Source organism: Cajanus cajan, chromosome 9, assembly GCF_000230855.2.
Source record: "Cajanus cajan strain Asha chromosome 9, NIPB_CcT2T_4, whole genome shotgun sequence".
Taxonomy (NCBI): Eukaryota; Viridiplantae; Streptophyta; class Magnoliopsida; order Fabales; family Fabaceae; genus Cajanus; species Cajanus cajan.
In genome coordinates this window covers 53,835,184-53,860,423 of record NC_138525.1, presented here as the reverse complement: position 1 = coordinate 53,860,423, position 25,240 = coordinate 53,835,184, and the positions used below count along the sequence as shown (strand labels likewise).

The 25,240-nt window shown below is 31.5% G+C and overlaps 3 protein-coding genes across 3 annotated transcripts; 1 reads left to right on the top strand and 2 right to left on the bottom strand.

The window, feature by feature from the left end:
- Positions 1–6,473: 6,473 nt before the first annotated feature.
- On the bottom strand, positions 6,474–9,950 carry LOC145949200 (uncharacterized). The gene is made up of 4 exons (XM_083064162.1): positions 9,189–9,950; positions 7,063–7,155; positions 6,900–6,967; positions 6,474–6,829 (listed from the first exon to the last, which is right to left on the bottom strand). The coding sequence occupies exons 1-4, from the start codon at positions 9,819–9,821 to the stop codon at positions 6,661–6,663; spliced, it is 963 nt and encodes a 320-aa protein (XP_082920288.1). The 5' UTR covers positions 9,822–9,950; the 3' UTR covers positions 6,474–6,660.
- Positions 9,951–15,939: 5,989 nt separating this feature from the next.
- On the top strand, positions 15,940–17,524 carry LOC109813859 (nodulin-26). Its single transcript, XM_020378128.3, has 5 exons — positions 15,940–16,107; positions 16,231–16,449; positions 16,571–16,777; positions 17,162–17,223; positions 17,314–17,524. Exons 1-5 carry the CDS (start codon positions 15,940–15,942, stop codon positions 17,522–17,524), a joined length of 867 nt encoding a protein of 288 aa, XP_020233717.2.
- A 246-nt stretch (positions 17,525–17,770) lies between these two features.
- Positions 17,771–23,964, bottom strand: LOC109813850 (cryptochrome-1). Its single transcript, XM_020378118.3, has 5 exons — positions 23,119–23,964; positions 22,449–22,667; positions 20,743–21,449; positions 19,186–19,994; positions 17,771–18,255 (listed from the first exon to the last, which is right to left on the bottom strand). Exons 1-5 carry the CDS (start codon positions 23,429–23,431, stop codon positions 18,252–18,254), a joined length of 2,052 nt encoding a protein of 683 aa, XP_020233707.1. The 5' UTR covers positions 23,432–23,964; the 3' UTR covers positions 17,771–18,251.
- Between the last annotated feature and the right edge of the window lie 1,276 nt (positions 23,965–25,240).

Here is a 25,240-nt window from a genome sequence, read left to right as displayed (position 1 = left end):
AAAGTCCATTGGTATTCAATCAGGATTTTATGTCACTTAAAAACAATTCAATGGTATTCAATCTGGATTTTCAGGATTTTTTAAAGAGTCCATTAAAATCCACTGGTATTCATTTGAGATTTTTTACAACTTAAAAACAATCCATTGGTATTCAAAAATTTAAGGATTTTAAAGGATTGTTGTGTGAGAGGGATTTTGAAAGACTTTCTAGTGTTATCTATAAATACCAGATTCATAAAACAATCCCATCCAAACCCATCGGATTTTGAAGGATTGTTTGAAATGATTTTTCAAGTGTTTTAAGAATTTTCAAGTGAGTTTTTCATCTTTTTTTTCTATGCTCCTGTCTTCTCCATTTTTTCTCTACTAATAATACTACACTATTGTTCATTGCTCATATATAATACTATTCTCATACCATTCTCCTATTTTGTGAAACTCTAATATGTAAATGATAGTGTCATTGACTTGTTTTATTTTTCTGTTCGTTCTCTTTAATTGACTTACTTTATTTTATTCTATGTAGTTGAATTTGTTCCTTTATATAACACAAAAAAATACTTGAAATTTTAACTTTTAAGTGGTAATTTTTTTTATGACACACGTTAAGAAAAGAAAAAGGTGAAAGATGAAATTGATATCATAATCTCAACAATATATATATATATATATATATATATATATAAAAGATGAATTTGTTAGGGTTTTTGTGAGTAGAATGAGATAAAAATGGATCTTAGTAGGGGGAAGAACCTTCTTAGCATAAAAATTGCGAATTCTCTCTTTCCCTTGAATTTGTTACTCTTATCCCTCCTCCTTTTATGACTCAACAATTATTTTATTTTTTTTACTATGAATTTTCCTTTTTTATTTTTATATTATGAAATTAAGATTTTTTATATTTTAAAAAAAGAAAATTAACATAAGACATTGCAATATCTAATTTTTTAGGGTTTAGGATTTATGCCTTCATTAACTTATTTTTTAAAAAAGAAAATATTGTTAAAATATTTGTTAGAATAATTTATATTTATAAATATCGTTAAAAATTATCATATATATATATATATATATATATTCTCTATATCTAAATACTTCTGTTTATATAAAAAAAATTATATATCTAAATATTTTTTCAGTATCGAATATACTAATTTTTTTATATAAAAAATTATCTTATGTTTCTATATTTTCGTTTTTACATTTTTTTTATAATAACTGAGGTATTTGATCCATTTGGATAGCAAAAATATATTCGATCTTGTATGATGGTGTGCTTCTAAAAATAATAATATAATTTTATTGATTTTGTCTATTATCCGTAATTATTTATATAACTATTTTTTAACATATATTGTTTTAGTAATTCAAATGGGAGATTCACAAGGAAATAATAAAGAAAAATGAAAAGAGAAAGAAAACTATGAAGCTTGGATTAAGGATGATTCCGATGAATTGTTACAATTGATAGTGGATGCTATAAAAAGAGGATAGAATATTATAGAGAATTATTATTATTATTTATCTAGACATTATTTTTTTTATTTATTATTTTTATCTTTGACTCTTTTTAAATTTGAATGTATAATTTTTTTTAAATCTTATCAAATGTCAAAACTCCACAAAATCCCACAGAATCCATTAAAATCCTAATTTAAAAGTCTTGCAGAATCCATTAAAATCCTGATTTTAAGTCTTGTAGAATCTTTCAAAATCTTAAAAGTCATGAAAATCCTGCAAAGTCTTTTAAAATCCGCAGGATTTTTTTAACTAAAAAAGTCCTTTAAAATCCTAATCCAATACACCCCCCTTAGTGTGAGTCTACCATGACTTTAGCATACATAACTAATCCTATATGGAATTAGTTCATCGAATATCCTCCAAATATTATGTCTCTTTTAGTACTTAGTTAGAGATTCCAATCTTGTATCTACTTGGTTGGTCACTTCTAAACCAATATGACTCAACCTTACCCCTATATGGTATCAACTAAGGACTTAAAAAGACTCAACACTCCATTTCAAGAGACAATTATACTGAAGAAGAGTTTTCAACAATTAGGCTCTTAAAGTACCACAATATCATATTTTCATAATGGGATATTCATCTTTTAAAATAACATTTTTCATCTAGTCATAAGCCAATTAACATAATACAACTACAGACATCAAGCATTTACAACATAACTCCATTCAACATTGTACAACTTATCATCACACAACTCTGATATTGATCAATTTTCAACTTACTCAACTTAGAACATCATCATATGACACAACCATCATCATGAATTCAATATTTAAAATCACTGACTTATGATTTTCATTCATCATAACCACGCCCGGTGCCATTTAGCCCATAGTTGATGCTGGTGAAGTTGAAAGCCTCTAGCTTGTCCACACCTAGTACTATACTACTTGCATCTAACTTGAATGAGATATGGAGTTTGTGAGTGCGCCTTGTTCAATGTCGTAAAACTCACGCTTGACATTATTTGAGCAAAGAGTCTTTGCCTAATCCACATTCGACACCATAAACCTATGTCCAACATCGTCTACATAGAGAGTCACTGACTTGATCACACATGGTGCCACTCATCTTAGGTCTGACATCACCAAGTCAGAGAGTTCCAAGGAAAATTACATAATGCCCATCAACCTATGTAATGTGACCAAATTAGAGAGCTCCCCTTTAACTCATGTCCCACGCTACCAATCTCGTACCTAACATCAGTGAGACAGAGAACTTCTAGCCTGCATCATGCCTAACGCTATGAAGTTATGCAATGCAGTGGTGATCTTCACGATTGACAGAATCACAAATTTGCTCAAAACCTACAAATTTCTCTACAAAACCATCATGCAATACACCCAACAAAATATGTATACTTCATGTGATTCAATTCCAACACCAAAATACACATGCAATGATCAACCACTTTAAATCATCTATTTACTTCCAATATGTTCAAATGAACCAAAACACAAAATAAGCAATTTTACTTCTTAAATTCAATCAAAATAGCCATCAAGAGGTTATTTCAAGTAGAAATCAACATAATCAACTTAACAAATATAAATTATAAGATTTTCTTACCTCAAATTACTAAGAAAGAGGTAAGAGCAGGTAAGATAGGGTTACTCCAATCTTTCCACACGATACCACCAACACTTTGATCCTCAACTTCCAAAGCTTCAAACCTCAACATAGCTACTCAACTAACTTTGGGGAAGGATTCTAGAACACTTCTGTAAAAGAAGAAGAAGAAAGTCTTTATAGCTCTAGAGCTCTTATCTTTCTCTCTCTCTAACTTCTTTCTAACTTTTTTAAGGAAATGAATATATGAAGTTTACATCTTAAGAAGAAGAAAAAGAAAGTTTTTATGGCTCCAGAGCTCTTCTCTCTCTAACTTTTTTTTTAACTTTCTTAAGAAAATGGATATATGAAGTTCACATCTTAAGAAAATCTTATGTACCTTCATATAAATTTGGTCAACTTTGACTTCAACTCAATTTAAAACAACTCCTAAATAACTAAACTCATAAAAATTTCTTAATCCCGAGAGTTTTACAACAATTAAACAATTAGTCATAAAATTAATTAAATTAATAAAACTGATAAATATTAATAAAATTTTACAATGTGACAAAAAAAAGTCAGAATTTAGGTCATTTGAAAATCTTATTAGATCCATTATAGGTTGGTCTATTTAAATAAAATAATCATGTATTTATCAGTATTATTTTAAGTACTAACTATAATAAAATAAAAATATATATTTTTGTCTAGCAATATAAGTTTAGACAATATTTTTTAACACTAAAATCGTTGAATTCCTTTTAAATTTTTAAATATGATTTGTGAAAATTTCTCCATAATGAAAGAAAGTTTTCTCACTTAAAATGTTGAATAATTTTTACAATTTTGTTTTGTCTATTTTATACCATTTGCACCTTCGTGTCATTTTTGTGTGAAATTTTATATTTCTAGTGTCACCTCATGCACCTTGCTAGTCATTTTGAGATAATATATGATGTTTTGGTTACACTGTCTTTGTGCACTTGGATTGTACTTACTTACACTTGGGATTAAATTTGTTTTTAGTCTTTACAGTTTCGTAAACGTGTAATTTTAGTTTTTTTTATTATAAATTTAGTTTTTAATTTTTAAAATTAAATAATATTAATTTATTATTAATATTCCATTTAAATAAAATAAAAAATTGATGTGTCCATAAATAACATAATTATATAGTCACATTAACTTTCAAATAAGGATCAATGTGCAAATTAATACTTGTCTATACTAGTCAAATTAATTGCAAGTAATATCACTCGTGGAATGGATACTTGTCAATATTTTTTGTTTAATTTTAAAATAGCATGTTAATGGTAAATTGATGCTTAATTTTAAATATTCGATTAAATTTATAATAAAAAATTTAGAAAACTAAAATTCCATGTTTATTAAACTATAAAGAAGATAAGTCAATTTAATCATTACACTAGACATAAGATGCATACTTAAATCTTGTATAACTGTTTAGATTTAACTCCTTTAATGTGAGAAAATTATACTTTAGAGAATAAAATATAATAATAACCATTAATAAAAAAATTATATTATAATTAAGACTTAAATACATTTTTAGTCCTTTAAATTTAATGTAAGTTTATTTTTTGTCCCTCCAATTTAAAATAAGTATTTTTAGTCCATGTGATTTCAAAAAAAAATTAATTTTTATACTTAAATTTTGTTATGAAATCTGTCAAATATTATCATATAATATCTATCTATTGGTGTCTTTATTAGTGAAAATATTACATTAAACTCAATTGATCGTCTATCACTTTCAGATATATGATTGGTGATATGAGAGACTAAAAAAAGATTTTTAAAAATTACAAGAACTAAAAATAACAATTTTAAATTTGAGAGAACAAAAATAAATTTATCCTAAATTTAAGAGAATAAAAATATATTTAAACCTATAATTAATTTTAGATTTTATTTTACAAGAATTTAATTTTATCATAAATTTTAATCATTACTTTTCCTTTATCTTTAAAATACACTCCTCACTTTAAATCCTAATTATGAGTATCCATTAATTTTAATAATAATGCCTCGATGCATGACTAAAAATTTTGTTCACATTGATCATTTGTTTACATATTAGATTATTTTACATATTTAGTACATGTTTGAATTCGCGTCACTTACTCGAATCTTATAAGATTATCTATCTAAATAATATATCAAATGAATTTGTTATTTACTGTATTAAGAGTGAAAAATTAAAAATATTTAATTATAAGACTTTGACAAATAATTTTTAACAAGAAAATAAAAAATAAATAAACAAGTTATGTTAAATTTAATTTTGAATTTCCAAAAGTCATTATCTATAAAATATGAACTTACGACTGAAATTACTACATGAGATTATTAGAGGCTACTCTCGCAAGAAAAAGTTATGCCACTTTGTTAAAAAAGAAATGTAATTTTCATCTTGTACGTGTTAATTTTAAGGCACGGCCTGATCATGCAAACATTATTAATCCAGAAAACTGCGCATTTTCCCGGCTTAGACCTCTTGAAATTTACTCGTAAGAGGCATAGTAAATTACTTCTTGATACTAAATTCGTGCTTGAGTTCTTTTTTCCCTACGTTTTCTTATATGCGTTCAACGTGTTTGCAGAAGGGTTACGCAAAATGATACTCTTTTTGGTGTTTGGAGGAGTCATGCAAGAGAAGTAATCTAAAGGAAGAGGCAATGAAAGCTAATCATAGATTCATAGGCTCCCGAGTCCCTTTAAGGTTCAGGAGGGAAGCATGCCCCTGTAACTGTAAGAAGCACATGAATAACCAGCTTCTACCATGAGATTAATTGGATATTTGGATAATCCCTATGAAAAGCTCGGTTGGCTACAAGCTGTTGCATGTACTTTTGTGTCAGCAACACGATAAACTCCACACCCTTGAAGGGTTTGACGGGGCCTTACAGCTAGTGAAGATCAATTATATTTCTCATTAAAGTGGTCCTATAGGAATTTGTCCATATTAAGAAATACATCATTCAGATTTTTGGACAATTGAGACACCAGAGTCTAAAGTTTAAACATAACAAACTAGATGAAATATGTACTTCTTTGACTTGCAGGTTTACTTGAAAGTCAATCGTTGACCATCAGTTCAAGAATTATTCTTGGGATTGAAATGAATATTTGAGCATTGGATGTCATGCTCATGCACTTGATGCATGATTACTTTTTAGAAGTTCTAATATTAAATTGATGTGGATAATCTGTTATCGTATCTGTTTGAGCCACTGATATTCACATGACGGAATTCATCTCGCTACAAGTGATAGAAACTAGAGTAAAAATTAATGACACTTGAAAACATACTCTATATCATAATCTTTAGTTATTTTTATAATTTTATTCCACAGTTAATATTTTTACCACTATTAAGCACACAAAAAATTGAAGATGCTTTTATTCAACGCAAATCAGAGTTTATTTATCAACATGCCACTGAACTCCTGCTTTGGAGACAGATGGAAAAAGAATGTGTTTCAATAAATCATTCATTTTACCCGCACCTGTTTCTTCTGTAATCACTGTAGGTTTTCTTTCAATTTTTGGTGTTTGAATTCACACTGGATTACTGTTGTTTTGCCGATTTGATGGTGAGTTCTCCTGAGGTAGCTGCAAATCCACGAGATAGGACTTCAAGATGCTGCAGAACTCCTTGACCTTCTCCACGTTGAAAGCATGCCCTGCATTCTTAATGACCACTAGTTGAGCATTGTCCCCTAAATGCCTGTGATCAAAATCCAATGAGTTCTAAATTCAAAAGTGATGCTAGCAACTACAATAAGAGCGTTATTAACCTTTTCAATCTGTGGCCCAGTTCTAAAGGAAATACTCGATCATGTTCTCCCCAGATAATCAATGTAGGCTGCATGGAAAATGAAACCAAGCCCTTTTATTAAACTATTACAAACTTACAATACGGGCAAAAATTATCTAGCTAAGAGGAAACTTTGAATGAACCTGAGATATCTTGGGGAGGTCAGAAAGTTTTCGGTCCTTTGCAATGGCTTTGATCAATTCTCTCTTTTCTTGTTCATAGTCCCTGCACATTGTCTACCCAGATTCACCAATTTAATCCACTACGGCACACAAATGTACAGCCACAATATTTTAGTTAGTCAAAATGTCAGCTAAAACACAATCTAATTCAACCATTACACATCATTACATACACAACAGAATTCACCAAAAGAAAAAAAAAATACACAACAGATCCTTCTTTTTCTCCTATAAACACTCTTGCGGTTACGTTGCTAGACTAATCCAATTGTTTCACGGAAGGCAAAGCAAAAATAAAAGAAGAATCAAGTCCACCCTTGTCACAGGCTTACATCCAAAAACTAAACACAAGGTTATCCAAATCCAGTTTAAGAACACAAACGAAGTAACTAACAGTGCTAAATTGACCAAGTACCCTTAAAAGTCAAAACTTAAGTCACCAGGAAAATGTTCAAGTCCTGAAGACAATACTCGCAGAATTATATCATTCGTACTCATATATCAAACACCTCAATAACACGAGCTCATCAATTTTTTCTGTCTCTTTTTCTATCGCATCATACATATCATATTTATAGTTCCCTTTCCTCTGTGTCAATTAGGTGTCCAAAGGTGATTTTCCTTCATCTTATCATGCATTGTCTCACTATTATTCCTATCTCTCTCTCCTTTCCGTATAAGATGTAGTACACGATTAATGTGTAATTAGTACTTCTCCTGAATATATATTGCTTAGATACACGATCGAAAACTCTCATTTTATAAAGGAAAAAAAAGGTATAATAATACAGTTTGTTTTATGTTGTCTTCAAATCAAAATTAAAATTAAAATTTCATCTCACCAATTTAAGCCTCTAGAATGTAAATTATCAAGAGAAAACTCTAACCGTGTTGAAAGAACATCACCAAAATTACTAACATATTCCATTATCCTTTTTTTTTTACAGCATTCCATTATCCTTTTAAAGTACACTAAACGTAAAATAAAAGCCATCCTTTCAAAACCTAACATTACATACCACTCCTTTATACATATATATATATATATATATATATATATATATATATATATATATATATATATATATATAAATGCTTAAACTTTTTTTTACCTCAAATGTAAACAAATTTTAAACAAGTCAACTTTATTTAATGCTCTTAATCTAAAAATACTTCAAAAACAATAAATGAAAACTATTTATAATACATGTGATTAAATATATTTTAGTAATGCAATATATATTTATATAAAATCATGAAATTAAATATATTTACCTACCTTAATATAGGTGAAATTATTTTTTTTATAACTTATATATAAGTTCAAAGGGAATATCAAAATGAATTCATCTTTATATATAGTTTGTAAGTTCTTTAAATATCATTCAATTATAAATTGAAATATATGATAAAATAGTTAATTTGTATAAAAAAAAATTAAAATCATATTTAATAATAACAACTCAATTGCACTTTTTGTCACTTATCGTTTGCATCTTGTAAATTTTTTCATTCAACTTTCAAAATTTTACATTTATCACCATTTTCAATATTTTACACATTTTACTATCTTATTAATCGATTATTAGACATTATTAATTAACACTTGACTTGATAGTTGATACACATAATGTAAAATGTTTTCGTTAACATGGATTATTAATATAACATATATATATATATATATAATGAATTCAGATTCTCTAACTTTGAGATATGAAAGTTACAGTAACTTAATGCATTTAAACTGTTAAATTTATAAAAATAAATCAAATTGTGACATGTGTATAATTTATATTTTGAGCTAAATGTACACGTGTCACAATCTAATCTATTATTACAAATTAAACAGTTTAAATATATTAAGTTACCATAACTTTCCCTCCATAAAATCACTCTATTTCCATATATAATAACATAACACAATATAATATGTCACATAAAAAAAACTAACCGAGTTATGAAAAAAAAAGTGAAAAATATTAAAAGTTGGATGATAAAAATAGAATGAATCCTATAATAATTTGTTGGTAGTTGAGAGTATAAAAGTTTGTAGAAGAGTGTAGAAAGAGTATATTAGTTGTTACCTCAATGAAATCAAGGAGGAAGCATGAGGGCAACCAGGTCAAGGGAGGTGGCTTGAAAAAGGTATAGCGGACAAGCTGCACGAGCTTATTGGGCGTTCGTGGCACCAAAATATTAGCAGCCTCATCCAAATCCGTCACAGGGAAAAGCCCTTCCTTAAGATCCCTCTCCTCCATACACACCCCGGAGCCACACACCACCACCCTCTCCACCACCTCTCCGCACATCGCCGCCATACAGTACCCGACAAAGCCGCCGTAACTAAACCCCACTAAACTCACCCGCCGCACCCCCTGCGCCTCCATCACCCGCACCACGCACTCCGCCTGGAAGCGCTCGCTCCGCTCGGGCCGCGACGAGTAGGAGCCGCCGAAGAAAACGAGGTCCGGCACGTACACGTTGAAATGCGGCGTCACGTGGCGGATTAGGTGCCCCCATTGCCACAGCGCGTTGGCTCCGAAGCCGTGGATCAGAACCAGGTTCGGCTTGGCCTCTCTTCGCGCCTTCGGCACCCAGCAATGCATTACGGTTCCGTCTTTCAAGTCGGTAACCGTGGACCGGAGGCCCGAACCGGAGAACGCTGACCGGTAGCACCGGTTTCTGGTTTCGGTAATGCTGAACAGGCACTGACTCATTATGAGAAGGGACGAGAAGAAAGAGGGGAGGGCGTGGAAATAAAATTGTTTTTAATGAGAAAAATGGTGATTGTTGAATATGGAACGAATGCGCTATTTGGATCACGTGTTGCTTGGTGGTTGTGTTGTGTTGTCATCTGCCGCACAATTATTGTTTTCTTTATATCATTACAAAATATTTTATCATTTTCATTCTTTTTTATGGTATCTTTCTTATTGATCCGATCACTTATTAAATCATAACCTTTTATGTTTTATCCATATAAATTTAAATTATACTATTTCTATATAAAAAAATACTTTTATCATAGACATAGTATAAAATTGTTTCTCGATGAAGCGACGACAGGCAGCTGCGTTGGCATTCTTGCTACTCTGGCAATATATATATATATATATATATATATATATATATATATATATATATATATATATATATATATATATATATATATATATATTTTATGTTTTTAGTACGTTTTAATTTATCTGTATTTAATATATATATATATATATATATATATTTAGTATATATGAAAAAATTAAATTAGCAAAATTATATTCCTAACCTTTTCTATAATATAATACGTGTAAAAATCTGAATTACTCAAGTTTTTTTTAGGAATATTTGCTTTTTAAAGTTTTTTTTTTTAATTTATTAAGTTATTTGTAAAATTGTAAGTTCTGTTTATTTATTTATTTATTTTTATCAATAACTATATGAGTGATACTTGAGTTGTGGTTGAGTGATTTTAAAGAGTTAAAGAACTCTCAAAGAGTTGTTCAAGTGTTTTGAGGATTTATTAAGTCAGATGTCTAGTTAGTTTTAAGAAAGACAGTATTTAAGGTTTTTTTTGAACTTCACTCTCATAAACTCAAGTCTTAGAGAAACTTAGAGAAAGAACTAGATAGAAGGACTATAGAGCGAATCTTCCTTCTAGGATTCTCGGTGGAGTAAGAGATCATTGAGGATTAGAGGGTGTTGATTCAAAACTTCTAGTTGAGAATCAAGTGTTGTAGGTGTAGAGCTTGGAAGCTCAAAGTTATTTCTTCTTCCTCTTCTCGTTACTCATTTAGCTCGTAGTCGAGCTAAGGGAAGTTAGCATTGGATTCTTGTTACATGTCTAAGTTATGTGAATAATTTGGATGTTAAATGGTTGCAATTGTATGGTGGGATTGCATGATTTTGAATGGATGTAGTTAAGCTTTGGTGTCTTGAGTTATGAAGGTGATTTTAATGATTTAAACGATTTGCTAGTTGCATGTTGTTGTTTGGATGAGAAATGAATTGTATGTGATGCATATGTATAAAATGTTGCGATGCATGCTTAGTTTGTTAAGTTTCAGGGTACCTTGGAGACAATTTCATGGGTCTACTATATGCATAACTGTTGGGATACAAACAAGTTTTACATCAATAAAATAAGAGAAGAAATAAAAAATTATAAAATACAAGCATACTTTAATGATAGAGAGGCCTTTTGGGTGATGATCAAAAGCAAAATCGTGAGGGCTTAGACCCAAAGCGTACAATATCTCATCATTGTGGAGTTATGTGTGAAATAACCTTATAAAAAATAACACTTATAAAATATCCCCTCAGACAAATACCATAAAATAACCCCATCAATATAACTCATTATTGCATCGGACGTGGTTCAATCAGGGGCACTCTATCTAGCTCACAATAGGTGCATGATCAATGGTGTTAGGCATGAGGAGAAAGAATCGTCTCAAATTGGATTTGTGTCAGTTATGAGGATAGAGAATCATCTAGGATTGGTGTGAGGTCGCATGTGATATTTTGCCACATTAGGCATAAGGTCCCAAGGGTTCCCTATCTTGGCCATGATAGGTGCAAATTGAGTGGTGTTAGGTGTGGACAAGGCAGAGAGCTCTTTGCCTCAATGGCACCAGGCGCAAGGTATGTAATGCCGGGTGTGGACTGCTTTTTAGGTTATTTGGTGAATTTGATGTTGAAAGTGAATAAAACTGTTGAATCTATTGCATGTCGTGTGTTGAATGATGATGATAGTTCCATGTATATTAATTTGGAATAATATATGTAGATGTTTAAATGGTTGAATTGTTGATGAGCATTAGTTTATGCAATACTTAAAGGAGTTGTAGAGCATTGGTATGCTACGCATAATTGATGCATTTGATCTCTATATTCATTGACCTAGGGTAATGTATATAGATGATGTGTGTTGAGACATTGATGTTGAGAATGCTATAAGCATTAAAACATATTGATTGACTTACGATTAGAAGAGAAAGTGAAAATTAAAAAAGTTGAATATCCCATGTAGAGAATATTGGTGTGGAACTCTAGGAGGCCAGTTGTTGAAAAACTTGTCTTGTCAATGTTGGAGTAAGATATGATGTTGAGAGCTACAACTCTTAACTAATTACTAGAAATGTGTGATTTCTCAGTGATAGTTAGTTAGTAGACTAATTTCATAAATGATTTGATAATGCATCCCAGGGTTGTGGTATGCTCATACCTAACTATATTAGACCTGATGGTGGAATTGGACTTTCTTAGTATAAGTGACGACACTTAAGAAATTAAAAGATAGAGATTGGTATCCTGATTTACTTGTCGATTTAGCCAATGCATGAGGCATAAAAACAATCAAGCTAGTTCAATAGGATCAAACCACTTAGATTGGTCAAATATTTTAGGAGATCTTCATAGGTGAATGTGTAACGACACATTAATTGAGGTGTAAGCATATGATACAATGTTGTTTGTTGTTATTCATATGCATCGAGTGAATACCTTGTTGTATGGTATGATTGTGGGAAATGTTTTAATTGCTTGGCTATTTAGCTTTCAAACATGTTAGTGTTTTGATGAATTGGTGAATGTTGTGAACCATGAGGTGTTGTTTACTGTTGGTTTACATGTGGATATTGATAGTAGTATAGATGTTTTCTTTCTACACTTATATTCTTTTTTTGAAATCTAATTTACCTTTATATGTTTTCCTAGTGATTAGACTACGATGATTACGATTTTCATGGAAACAAGGTAGTGTTAGCCAAAGGCAAATAATGTCGTGTAGAGTCATGTTGATGGCATGTAGCTAGATGCTACTTTTGAAGGGTATTGTACAGATATATTTGATCGACATTTAAATTGTATATTTGACATTTACTAGATTATTATACTTATATTGTTTTATATTTGTACAATGATTTTACACTTATATACATGTTATGTGATATATATATTCAATTATCTTTATATATATAATTCAAAGTATTTATAGTCGTTTCACTACTAATTGTGATTCCAAATAGTATAGTAACCATAATAGATCATTATATTATTAAATAAAATGATCCTAACTAAATTTTGTTATTATCCTTTTATATTTACTTTGAATTCTATTTCTATTTTCTACTCATTCAATTTTTTTACTTGGCTTCCCTCTTTATTCCTCTTTCAATGTTTAGTAATGTCTATAACACATGAAAAAATCCATTGCTACACTGACTACTTCATTCACGTGAAATGTTGGCAAACATTGTAATATTTCTTCACTCCAAACAACAATATTAAAATGATGGGAGAAGAGGAATTCCTTCCTTTTCTATTGTTTCTCGTGATTTTTATTTTGCTACCTTTGTGATGATGAGCAAAGAGTGGACATTTATGTTTATCTAAATTTTATATTGAATTATGTTGGAGTATAAATATTATTCCAATACGAAGAATTGGTTAGTATTATAGGAGTTATTTTATGGTATTTGTGTGAGAGTTATTTTTATAAAGTTATTACACAAGCATACTCCACAATGATAAGATATTGTCCGCTTTGGGTTTAAGCCCTCACAGTTTTGCTTTTGGTCATCACCCAAAAGGTCTTTCTATCATTGAAGTATGTTTGTGCTATATAAGTTATTATTTCTTGTCTTATTTTATCGATGTGGGACTTGTTTGTATCCCAACAATCCTCCTTTCAAACAAGGAACCTAACCTTTCAAGTACCGAAATCTATATTTATATATCACATTATCATTATCATTTTTTTTATTTTTTGTTTTATTTTATCGATGTGAAACTTGTTTGTATCCCAACAAGTATTATATCTGTGCTTTATGCCGGTCAAAACTAGACTACTTAAGTCTTTTCAGTAATGCTTGTATTTTAGTTTTTGAAAACTTTTTTTTTTTTAATTTATTAAGTTATCAACTTACTTATAGCCTTTAAAAAAAAACTTACTTATAAAATCTTAACTTAATTTTGTTATAACATTTTTTTTATCTTTATTTTGAATTTATTACATTGTCTATTTATTCAGTAGTTTTATTTTACTTGTCTCTTTATTCTTATTTTTTCCAGCTTCCTTATTCATCAATCGGTTATGTTCGACAGTGTCATTACGAATGAAGGAAATTTTACGACTATATACTAACTATTTCATCCGCGTGAAATATTGACAAACATACTTATGTAGGGACGGATCCGTATATAAAAAGAGTGGCTATCCCCACTAAATTTTTACAATTTTAAAATATAATATACATTTATAATTATAAATCATTCTTATAATTAAAATATGGTAAAATAAAATTATAATATAAATACTAGTTCAACTAATTTATTTTAGTTTAGTTATTTTCACTCTCAATTATGTATTTTTAACATTATTTCTCTTCTTTTCTTTAAATACGAATTTTACATATATTTTTACAACTAATTAAAAATATTCTCTCTCAATTTTATCAAATTATATTCTTTTTGCCTTTATGTGTATAAATGAATTTTTTAATTGTCTAACTTTTTGGTCTATTATATCTGACCTATATTTTTAATTAAATTTTAATAGTTTTTAAAAAATTGTCAACAATTAAAAATAGTTTTATATTAAAAATTAAATTAATAATTAAAAATTCAAATTTTAGTTTATATATTTCAATATATTTATATTATTATAAATTTTAATTATAATATTTTTTAAACATTACAAATAAATTTTAAATTTTAATTATATAAAAAATTTATTTTGATATACAATATATACCTAAAATAATATATATATATATATATATATATATATATATATATATAGTCTCTCCCAACATAAAATTTCTAAATTCGTCATTGTACTTATATATTTTATCTATCAAAATTACAATTTGATAAAAAAAAATGAATATTGATTTAAGGCATTATAAACTGAATTTTGATAAATAAAAAAAATGAATATCATCAGGATCGTGAAGTATGATAGTATATATAATTGAAATTATAATAATATTAATTCTACATTTCTCTTTTATACGAATATATTACGGAAAAAAGTAAGAGAGAAAAGTCCACTGCGCACTGGTGAGTTTACTCTTTCTTTTTCTTAAAATAAAATATTTCAATACGCTTTTCTTTGTTCCAATGTGAGCGTCGCCATAGTACCGTACTTAATATGCGACCAGTATATCAGACAGTTGATCTGCATAATATTATATTACTATATAGTAGTACAAGTACTAAAACATCACTAATGTAAATACGTGATCAACCCCCCTCTTATCATAATATTTTTCCCAAGATTGTTTGGTTACATATGTATGGGCCGCATGGAATTTTCAGCTAAACAATGAACATCTTTTGCCGGCCAAGGATTTGGAACTGTATCACTCTCTTCTTTTCCGGCATTTAATTACGTGTCATGTGTTGGGGTTGAGTTGTTTTTATAAGGTTATTACACAAGCATACTTTATAATGATGAGATATTGTCCGCTTTGGGTCTAAGTCCTCAGGATTTTGCTTTTAGTTATTACCCAAAAAATTTCTCAATTATTAAAATATGTTTGTACTATATAAATTGTTATTTCTTATTTTATTTTATCAATGTGAGACTTGTTTGTATTTCAACATCATGTTGTGATTTTCAACATTCTTCGTGCGTAACATTACAAATGGAACATAGTTCATAGATGCCATATAGCATGATACCCATAATTAACTGCCTGTTAACTCCAAATTGTTTCGACATCTTACTGTTGTTGGTAAGTGTATAAAAACCAAAGTTCATTAGTCATGTATCAAAGTAAGGTTTGAATATGTAACACTTATTTTAAAATTCAAGTAAATATTTTCCAAGACATGTCTGCATATAAGAATACGAATCTGCAGTTTGGCATTCAAGTGAAAGCTATGATGGCTGATTCACTATCTGTTAACGTTGATTCTTCATTCAAGTCTGAATTTTCCACTGAACAAAAACGCATAAGTACCCAAGAGGCTCAATACTCTCCATCTAACATCCAAAAGGTACCTATACATGAAATAATCAATACGATATACAATTATCATATCATTATAGCAATCTTCTCCAAGAGTATTTCTTGTTATTTCTTATGTGTCTATTGTCTTACCCCACCTCTGCATATGTAGGCTATTGCTGAGGTGGTTGGTACATACATTCTTATATTTGCAGGCTGTGGAGCCGCTCTTGTTAATGAGAAATTGCCAATTACAATATTAGGCATAGCAATTGTTTCGGGTCTGGCTCTCACGGTGGCTATATATTCTGTTGGTCATGTCTCTGGTGGTCATTTCAATCCTGCAGTTACAGTTGCTTTGGCTGCTGTTAGAAAAGTTCATTGGAAACTTGTAAGCTACTTGTTCTAGTTACTCACAGTCACTTCCATTATGGTACCATGTAGTATTGTTCAATCACAGGGATCATTGGGTGCTCAAACTTTTTTTATTTTTTGTCCCTACTGTTTCCTAGGTGCCTGTTTATGTGTTGTGCCAGATGATGGGTGCTACACTGGCCCCTCTCACCCTCAAAGTGTTGTATCATGACAAGGTGGATATTGGAGTAACAGTAACTAAATACTTGAGCTCAACTTCTGATCTCGAAGCAATTGTGTGGGAATTCATAATCACTTTCATACTGATGCTCACCATTTGTGGTGTTGCTACTGATCACAGAGGGGTACCGTTATTTATAATTTACCATGGATTATCTTAGGTCTTAGCAGTAGCTATCTATAATATTTCTATTTCTCTACTCCACAATTACTGCATTTACTTGTCAACTTCAAAAATTAATCCTCTTGTTAGATAAAAAGTAAAATTTGTCCTTTAAATATATTTCTGAAAGGACTAATTTGATCTAACAAAAATACTTTGAGGCTTCAATGGAACTTTTAAATATAGAGGACCACAATAAAACCAAAAAGTTGAAATAAGAGACTAAAATTCTGATTTAGCCTAAAAACTCTTTAGAACAACAAAATTCCACCAATAAATCTGGCATCTTGTTGTATTTTGTTTGATGAGGTAGGAACTAATTTGGTGCCTTTACTGATTGAAACAGAGCAAAGATCTCACTGGAGTTGCGATAGGCATTGCTATTATAATTAACATCATTATTGCCGGGTAAACTAAACAACTTCTACAATCTTCATATCACAATTCTCGTTAGTGCATTTTCTTCATGGCGAAAATGAAATTCTAGAACCTTTGCAGGCCTATTACTGGAGCTTCAATGAATCCAGCAAGGAGTTTTGGCCCAGCTATCGTATCTGGTGATTACAAACACATTTGGGTTTATATCACAAGCCCAACTCTGGGAGCAGTCACCGCAAGTGCACTTTACAAATTGCTAGAAGTAACCAAACCAACTAAACCTGAACCATGTCATTGTAACATGTGCAATCATAACCATTTACCTTTATAACCCATCAAACGATTCACTTTCATGAACTTGATGAAACCCGTTGTGGATCTGTAATTTCTAGTTAGCTTAAAAATAAACAATCTTCTTGCTTTAGCAATTCCCCTAGAAATGCAAGTTCCAAATGTTTCTAAAATGTATTTATGGCTAAAGCAAAACTGTTGAGTTACTAAATTGATGCAATTATTTGCATATCTCCACTCAACCAACGGGAATTTCAGGAATAAGCATTACAGAGACAGGGAAAAATAAAATCAAAAAGTGTCTTGGCACTGTCTTTTAGTTTGCCATATAGAGAAGTTTTGGAGATGTGAGCACCTTGATGAGTGCACTTTACAGCAGTCAAAATAAATGTACATGATTATGGGACAGAACATGTAAATAACTACCTTAAATGATAAGCATAACCCTGGACCAAAGGTCCAAATCCAATAGTGGCTCTTTCTCCTCCACAACACAAATTATACTATACAGTAGGCCTACAAATTTTGTACAAGAGAGCAAAAGGCACTGCAGATGAAACTACCCGTATGGACTGAAATTTTCATGCACATTGGATTGGAGGTCAGCCGTTAATCATGTGTCAAGACAGGTTTAAGGATGTCGGAAAGGATGTATGAAATGATCACATGTATGTCCATAGCGAGGTTCGCCATCCCACGTTTCCCAAATGAAGGGGGTAGTGCATTTTCCATCTCCCGGATACTAAACAGCATGTTCTAGATGTGAATTACCTGTGATTGAAGTGTTAATTGTAACAAGGTAACAAGAAGACAAAAAGAAGGATATCATAACATTAGATCAGAAACAACATCAAGAAGATTGGAATTCATTAGATGATTTTCCTGATAAATCACAAAAACATGAAAATATTGCAGTACACCCTTTCAATCTAGAACTAGAAAGTACAGATGCCACATCAAAGTCATATAACATAACATGGCTGCAATACAATTTCCTATATATAAACGACCTTTTTGAGAATGTACTTGTTTGTTTTTATAAGACCATCTTCAAATTGTCTCTTGCATTACTTTTTTTTCTTTACCAAATATCCTTAATTTCATTACAACTATTGTTGCCGATAAATAATAAATACTATAAATTAATAAGATAAACTCCATCTCTTTTAAAAATCAGAGAAAAAGAGTAGCACAAATTAATTTATTAAGTGGAAAGAGTAAAATGATGAGTTCCAATAATCTTAAGGATAATTTTGAAAACATAATACACATTGTTAACAAATTTAACACTAACTTCATTAACCAACTTAATTTAGGTGAATTAGTTAGCAAAATCTTATATATAAGTACGAAGATAGTATTAAGTTCAAAGAAGATCTTAAATTAAAAGATAAGATAGATGCTTAAAAAAAATTAGCATGATTGGTTGTCCATCTAATAAAATTCTGTAACTAAACTAATTATTGTGAAGAAGACAACCAGGAGAGTGAAAAAACCAAAAAGCAGGCATGAGGAAGAAGTGTTTTATAGATATTAAAGAAGCCTAAGAAAATTGAATAGAAGCAGGTTAGCCACACTACGTTTCCAAAATCCTCAAATGGTTGTAGAATATGACCTAGTAAAGTTGTAATGAAACTGTTTACCATGAATCACAAAGTACATATATGTTATTAATGTTTTCAGTGCTTTGGCAAATCTCACCCAGTCTGAGGTAGCCGTGTCCAGTTCATCAATTGATGAGACTGAGGATGCTGCCTCTGCAAGTAAGATGAACTGGCTCCTATACCATTTTCATCATCTACAAACTGTTCTGAGAAGTTAGAAGCTGGGGGAGACCACACTGGAACTTCACCCCCATCCCTTTCTCTCCTAGTACTACTTGAAGACTCTGCTGTGGAATCTTCAGCCGCATTTCTCAACCACATTGTAGCATTAGCATTATTCTGTACTCTTGTGTTTCTATTTACATTCTGCAACGCTCCTTGATTCACTGTCCCTCTTGCATCCGGTTGTGTGTTCACATTTATAGGCACTTCAGCTCTGCTGTCTGCAGCCGAGTTTCGAAGGTCTGAAGATGTTTCTTCCTCTTCCACTCGCACATGTGAAGAAGTGATACTTGGCACCATCTGATCCTCATAGCGCCGTGTGCCGTGAGGTGGGTTGTTCCTAACAGGTTCAAGTCTTTCCTCCATTTGAATGTCTTGAGGAAAAGCAATAGGGGCTGATTCAGATGAGTCTCCAAGCCCTTCCTCAGTTCCATTTTCCATTGCAGCTCTAGAAGCTGCTTCTTGTTGCCACATTTGTATAAGTGCTTCTTGCAGTCTTACTTTTGCTGCATCTATTCCCACAATGGGAAGAGGGTAGTTTGATCCAAGTTCAATTCCAGCAGCTTGGAGTACTGACTCAGGCGCATTCCATGGATGGTGTATCCATTGAGTTGGTAATCTAGCAAGTTCAGGAAGCCAGCGTCTTACATATTCTCCATTTGGGTCACATTTGTAACCCTCGAACTAGAAAATACAAAACTCAAATGAGTGCATCAATCACAAAATAATTATCATCTTTAAGCAGTCAAATAGCTGACAATAGCATAATCAAAATCTTTGAGTTCAATCTAATTGCCCCTAAAATTGGAGAAACAAAGATATGAATCCAAACAAAATTAAGTTTATCAAAAAAATATCTCAATAGTTCTGATTGATCAACCATGTCCAAAGGGTATTTTGGTGATAATAACGACCATCACAAATTTTCAGTAGGAAGAAGTTCTGATAAGGCAAAAGAAGCTCTCTAGTGTAGTCTTGTCCATGCTGAGAATTTTAACTTTCAAACAATGAAAAGGGTTAAAAGTGGCATCACTCTAGATAAGAAAATTGAAACTTGAACTTCTCTCCACTGACTGAAATATAAGCAATAGTGGGATGGACTTTTGGCTTCATCTCAATTGATATTCAAACAAAAAAAAACTGGCTTGTATGCTATATACATAGCAATATTTGAATCAGTTCAGAGAAGAGGGTGGAAATACTTTTTGTTCTATTTCACTGTGGAAAAACTCATTGGTGGACAGAATAGTCATTGACTCGCACAAATTACACAAACCAGAAAAGTAATGATAACAGGATTATGCAACCCTTGAGATGGCTTTCCTTTTCAATGAAAGAAAAAGATCATGTAAAAAGATGACCATACACAAAAATATCATCAACATAAAGCAAGACTATGTAATTTATACTTTATACACAGAAGCAACTGCACCTGTGGATTATCTATTCGGTCAAATTCGCGACCATCAGGAAGAGTACCAGATATGTATTGCCAACCAAGAGCATCACTCTCAAGATCTGCATCCAAAAGGGTATCCCAAAAATACTTCATCCCCCATCTCCAAGGAAGCTGCAGAACCTTCACAAAGAAACTAGAAACCACAACACGTATCCGATCATGCAACCAACCAGTTGCCCACAACTCTCTCATTCCAGCATCCACCAAAGGGTACCCTGTTCTGCCTTGTCTCCAAGCCTTAAAGTACCCTTCATTCACCACCCAAGGGAAAAACTTAAGGTGTCCTAGAAGAGGCCTTTCGTGACTATAAGGGTGGTTGAAACTAATGTACCTTGAATACTCTCTAAGACCAATGGACTTGAGAAACAAGTTCACACTCTCTTCACCAGCCTTGTTTCCTTCGTTGGCCCAAAACACTTGCTTGATGCGGACGAGGTGGAACACTTTCTTCACACTCACCTCACCAAAGTGCAAATGTGGCGAGAGAAATGAGGTTGTGGCACTGTCAGCCTTCCTGCGATTCTTTGAGTACTCGATCAGAGGACCATTTATGAATGTTGTTAATGCCTTGTCAGCATTGCTCCACCCCGGTGACCATGCTCGCGCAAGAAGCGCATTGCTTGCTTTCTCTAATTCGTCTTCAAACACCAATGTGTCACCAGGGCACCTTGACACATCACCTGAAACAAGGTAACAATTGTCAACATAGTGTGAATTAAATTGATTAAATTGTTTGCATGTACCAAAAAACTGAAGTACACATGATATACAACTACTACTACTACTAGAAGAGTGTACAAAAGTAAGACCCATACAAGTGTCATTACTTTGATCCTTGATTCAGTGCATCAATAATGAAAAGTTAACCATGGTCTTCCAAAGTTTTTGACATTAATTTAGTCCATTACTCATGCAAAGTGTCATGAAATTAGACCTCCGTTACATGCAATATTTTTTCGTTGAACAAAGAACTACCTGAATCACATTTTGCACAATTGAGAAATTAAAATGCATTTTTTTTTTCTCTTCTTTCAAATACTAGACTTATAAAGCTTTGTTTTTTTTATAAGAGAAAAAAAATTAAAATAAACTTTTTTCACATGCTAAAATTAGTTTATGCATGAGATAAAAATAAAATTTTAAAAAAATTAATAAGAGAAAGTTTCTACAAATTAAGCTATGTTATATAGAGATTATGGGAAAATTTATTTCATTTTTCTTCTTTATTTTTCTCTCCTAAAAGTATTTTCCGGGGAAAATTTATCCAAACATCCCCTTGACTTATGTTGACATGAGATGTCAGCTGTAACAACTGTAGAATATTTGCAGCTTTTCTTTTTTTAACAATCGTTGGAAAACCACACTGGAAACCTATTGGTTGATAATCTATGAATTTTTACATGCATTTAAAAGTTAAAATGAACTCCATCATGATAGCAATATGATTTTACTTTTGCACCTTTTTTTGCTATGTTACATGGTACAGTAACTTTTAAGCGGTTCAAAGCATGCTGTTCAATACCCAATTTGGATAATATGTTCATAAGTGGCAACTTCAAACTAGAACCACAAGAGGTAAATTACTGTGAATGCAGCTGGCAACCAATCAATATTAGTTATTATTAATAAAATTTTAAAAAAAAATGTAAGGCCAAGGAAAAAAATGAATAAAAGTAGACCTGGAATAATTCTTTTAGGTGGGAGAAGAGGTGCTTGTGGGTCATAAGGCATGCTAAGGCATCTTTCCCAAAAAGCAGAAAAAGTTGTGAATGGTTGGCCATGAGCGTCATTCACATCCCATGGTTCATACAATAAGTCCGAGTTGAAGGAACGTACGACAATTCCTTGAGCAGTCAGAACCTCCTTTGCTCTGTGATCCCTCACAAGTGACAACGGATCTGCAACACAGATAATTACAACTCAGCATTTAATTAAACACAGTTTTTTTTTTCTCACTCTCTCTCTCTAATTGAATATCATCATGAAGCAGAAGGGACGAACTTCACTTTTCTTATGAAACAACAAAAAAGGAAATCCAATGATATAAATAGAAGATGACACAAACTAAAAAGAAAAAACCATAATCAAGCAGCTACAAAATAACAGACAAAACTTCCAAGTTCACCAAATAATAACAGAAACCACTCAAATTGATAGAACCAAGGATCCTACAATCTACAATGATGTTGTTCATTACTGAGCAACGAAACATCAAAACAATTGTACAAAATATGATACACAAGGAAAGAAGTTGAAGTAGCAAACACTAGAATCATATCATATCAAATATCATACAAAAGCAAGAGAAGTAGGTGAAGTAATTAACAAAGGGGATAAATAAAAACTGACCATATAAATGGTTGAAAAAGAGTTGAGTAGCCCCAGTGGACTTAATAACCTCCAACAAAGAAGAAACACTATTAGTGGAACGTTTGGTGATAAGAGGAGTGCCAAGGCTTCTCAAAGAGGAATCAAGGTGAGCCAAGCTTTGTTTGAGCCACCACCTAGAGACCCTACCAGGGTAGTATTGACCCTCTTCTTCAGGAGCCCATATGAAAACAGCAACCACTGCACCTGCTCTCACTCCTGCAGCCAGTGCAGGGTTATCCTCCACCCTCAGATCTCTCCTGAACCACACTATGCTGCATCCACCACCTGACATCTCCACAAAAGTACTCTATTCACACACACACACACAACCTCTCTGTTAACCATATACCAGATCTCTATCCTTCCTTTCCTTTGACCACTCAGCCTCAACAACAACACCAAGATATGCTTACTAACTAATCTTATCTTTTTTTCCCCTTCTCTCTCTCACACTTTTTTTTTTATTCCTTTTGGTCTTACTGAGGGAGATTTTAGGCCATAAAGAGGTAAAAAGCAAAATTTGATATTTGAGTATACAACTGAGGTTTGACACTTATCTTTTAATTCCCTTTCTCCCACACTTTGGCATTTCTTTTGGGGGGGATTGATTTCTTTTCCAGAAAATTCTTATTTCGGTCCTCTCACCCAAGTTGCATCGAGAGAGAAGAGACACTGAGGAGAGGGTCCAAGTAGAGAGAGAGAGAGAGATGTGAGGAAGAACAAGTGAAGAGGATTGGCCAACTGAGTGGGGATACAATGAATTGATAGGCAAACCGCAACCACACCTTTTTTATGTCACGTAGATTTTCGTATTTCTATTATCCTATGCAACAAAATAAATCACATCTACGTCTCTAGTTTCTTCCATTTCTATCCAAGTGACATGACGCGGAATCAGAAAATGATGGATACAGATACAGTGAGTGCCACCCTCATGGCTCTTAAAAAAAATTACAATGTTTTCTTTTTCAGCGTACTTTACTTATGTTTTCTAATTCATGGCTCATCTCAGAAAACCCACCTGGGCATGCCACAATTTTTTTTTCCGAGGTCGTGGCATCTTTTTCAAGTTTTTAGTTGTCCTACTTGGACACGGAAATACATAAAAGATTCATATGGATTCCCAAAATGTCGTGTGAGATTTGAGGCTTTATTTTTTTTTTACTAATAGTAGAAGTGCAAATCAAGCACCAAGAGAGAAAGAAATAATAACCAAAAAGAATTGCAAATATCTTCCATGATACCTAGTTTGTTTGTTTGAAGTCAATTGTAATATGTTCCCTTGTCTTACGCAACTATTCGGGTTGGTCAATTCTTTATGTTATTCAATTCTCATTAATGTATGTATATAAGTATAACCCCCATGTCTTTACCAACAAAAAGTCGGATCTTTACCAAAAAAACCCCATGTATTAGTTAATAGTTACTTTTGATAGCATTAGTTAATAGTTACTTGTAACTAGATTTTAAAGTACGCATATATAATTGAGATTTTCTTCTAGATATAACCCACCCCTAAGTAGAAGACTACATTAACTCACTGCATATATTCATGATTAGGTAATGTATCTAATTTGAAAAATTAATAAACATCTCATTCTATATATTGTTATAAGCCACGCATTCAGAAAATATATATATTATCAATTAATTAAAAGTAATTATTAGTATAATTTTTAAAGTAGCACTTGAAAACATTAATAAATTTACCGTATATGAAAATTTGTTATTAAATGTTTGTCTAAAATCTTTCGGAAATAGTATATATACTATTTACATATGTAAAAAAAGAGATCCTTTAGATAAAGCTTTTAATTTAAGAGAAGAAACTTAAAATGCAAAATGAATCAAACTTTTTTCATAAGGTAATTGTCAACTTTTACATCACTATTGTAAAAGTAAGATAAGTTGATTTTATAAAATTCGAAGTTCAAAAGTGATTTGATCTTGTGAGAGAAGTATACTGATTTTACCATTTTATGTTCTTCTTTTATAAATACTTGTTGAAAAATTTATCAAAAACTTGAGTTATTTCAAACACTTTGATATTGTGCTTGGAAAGAAAAGTTGAAGATAAAAGAAAAGAAGTGTAAAACAGTGG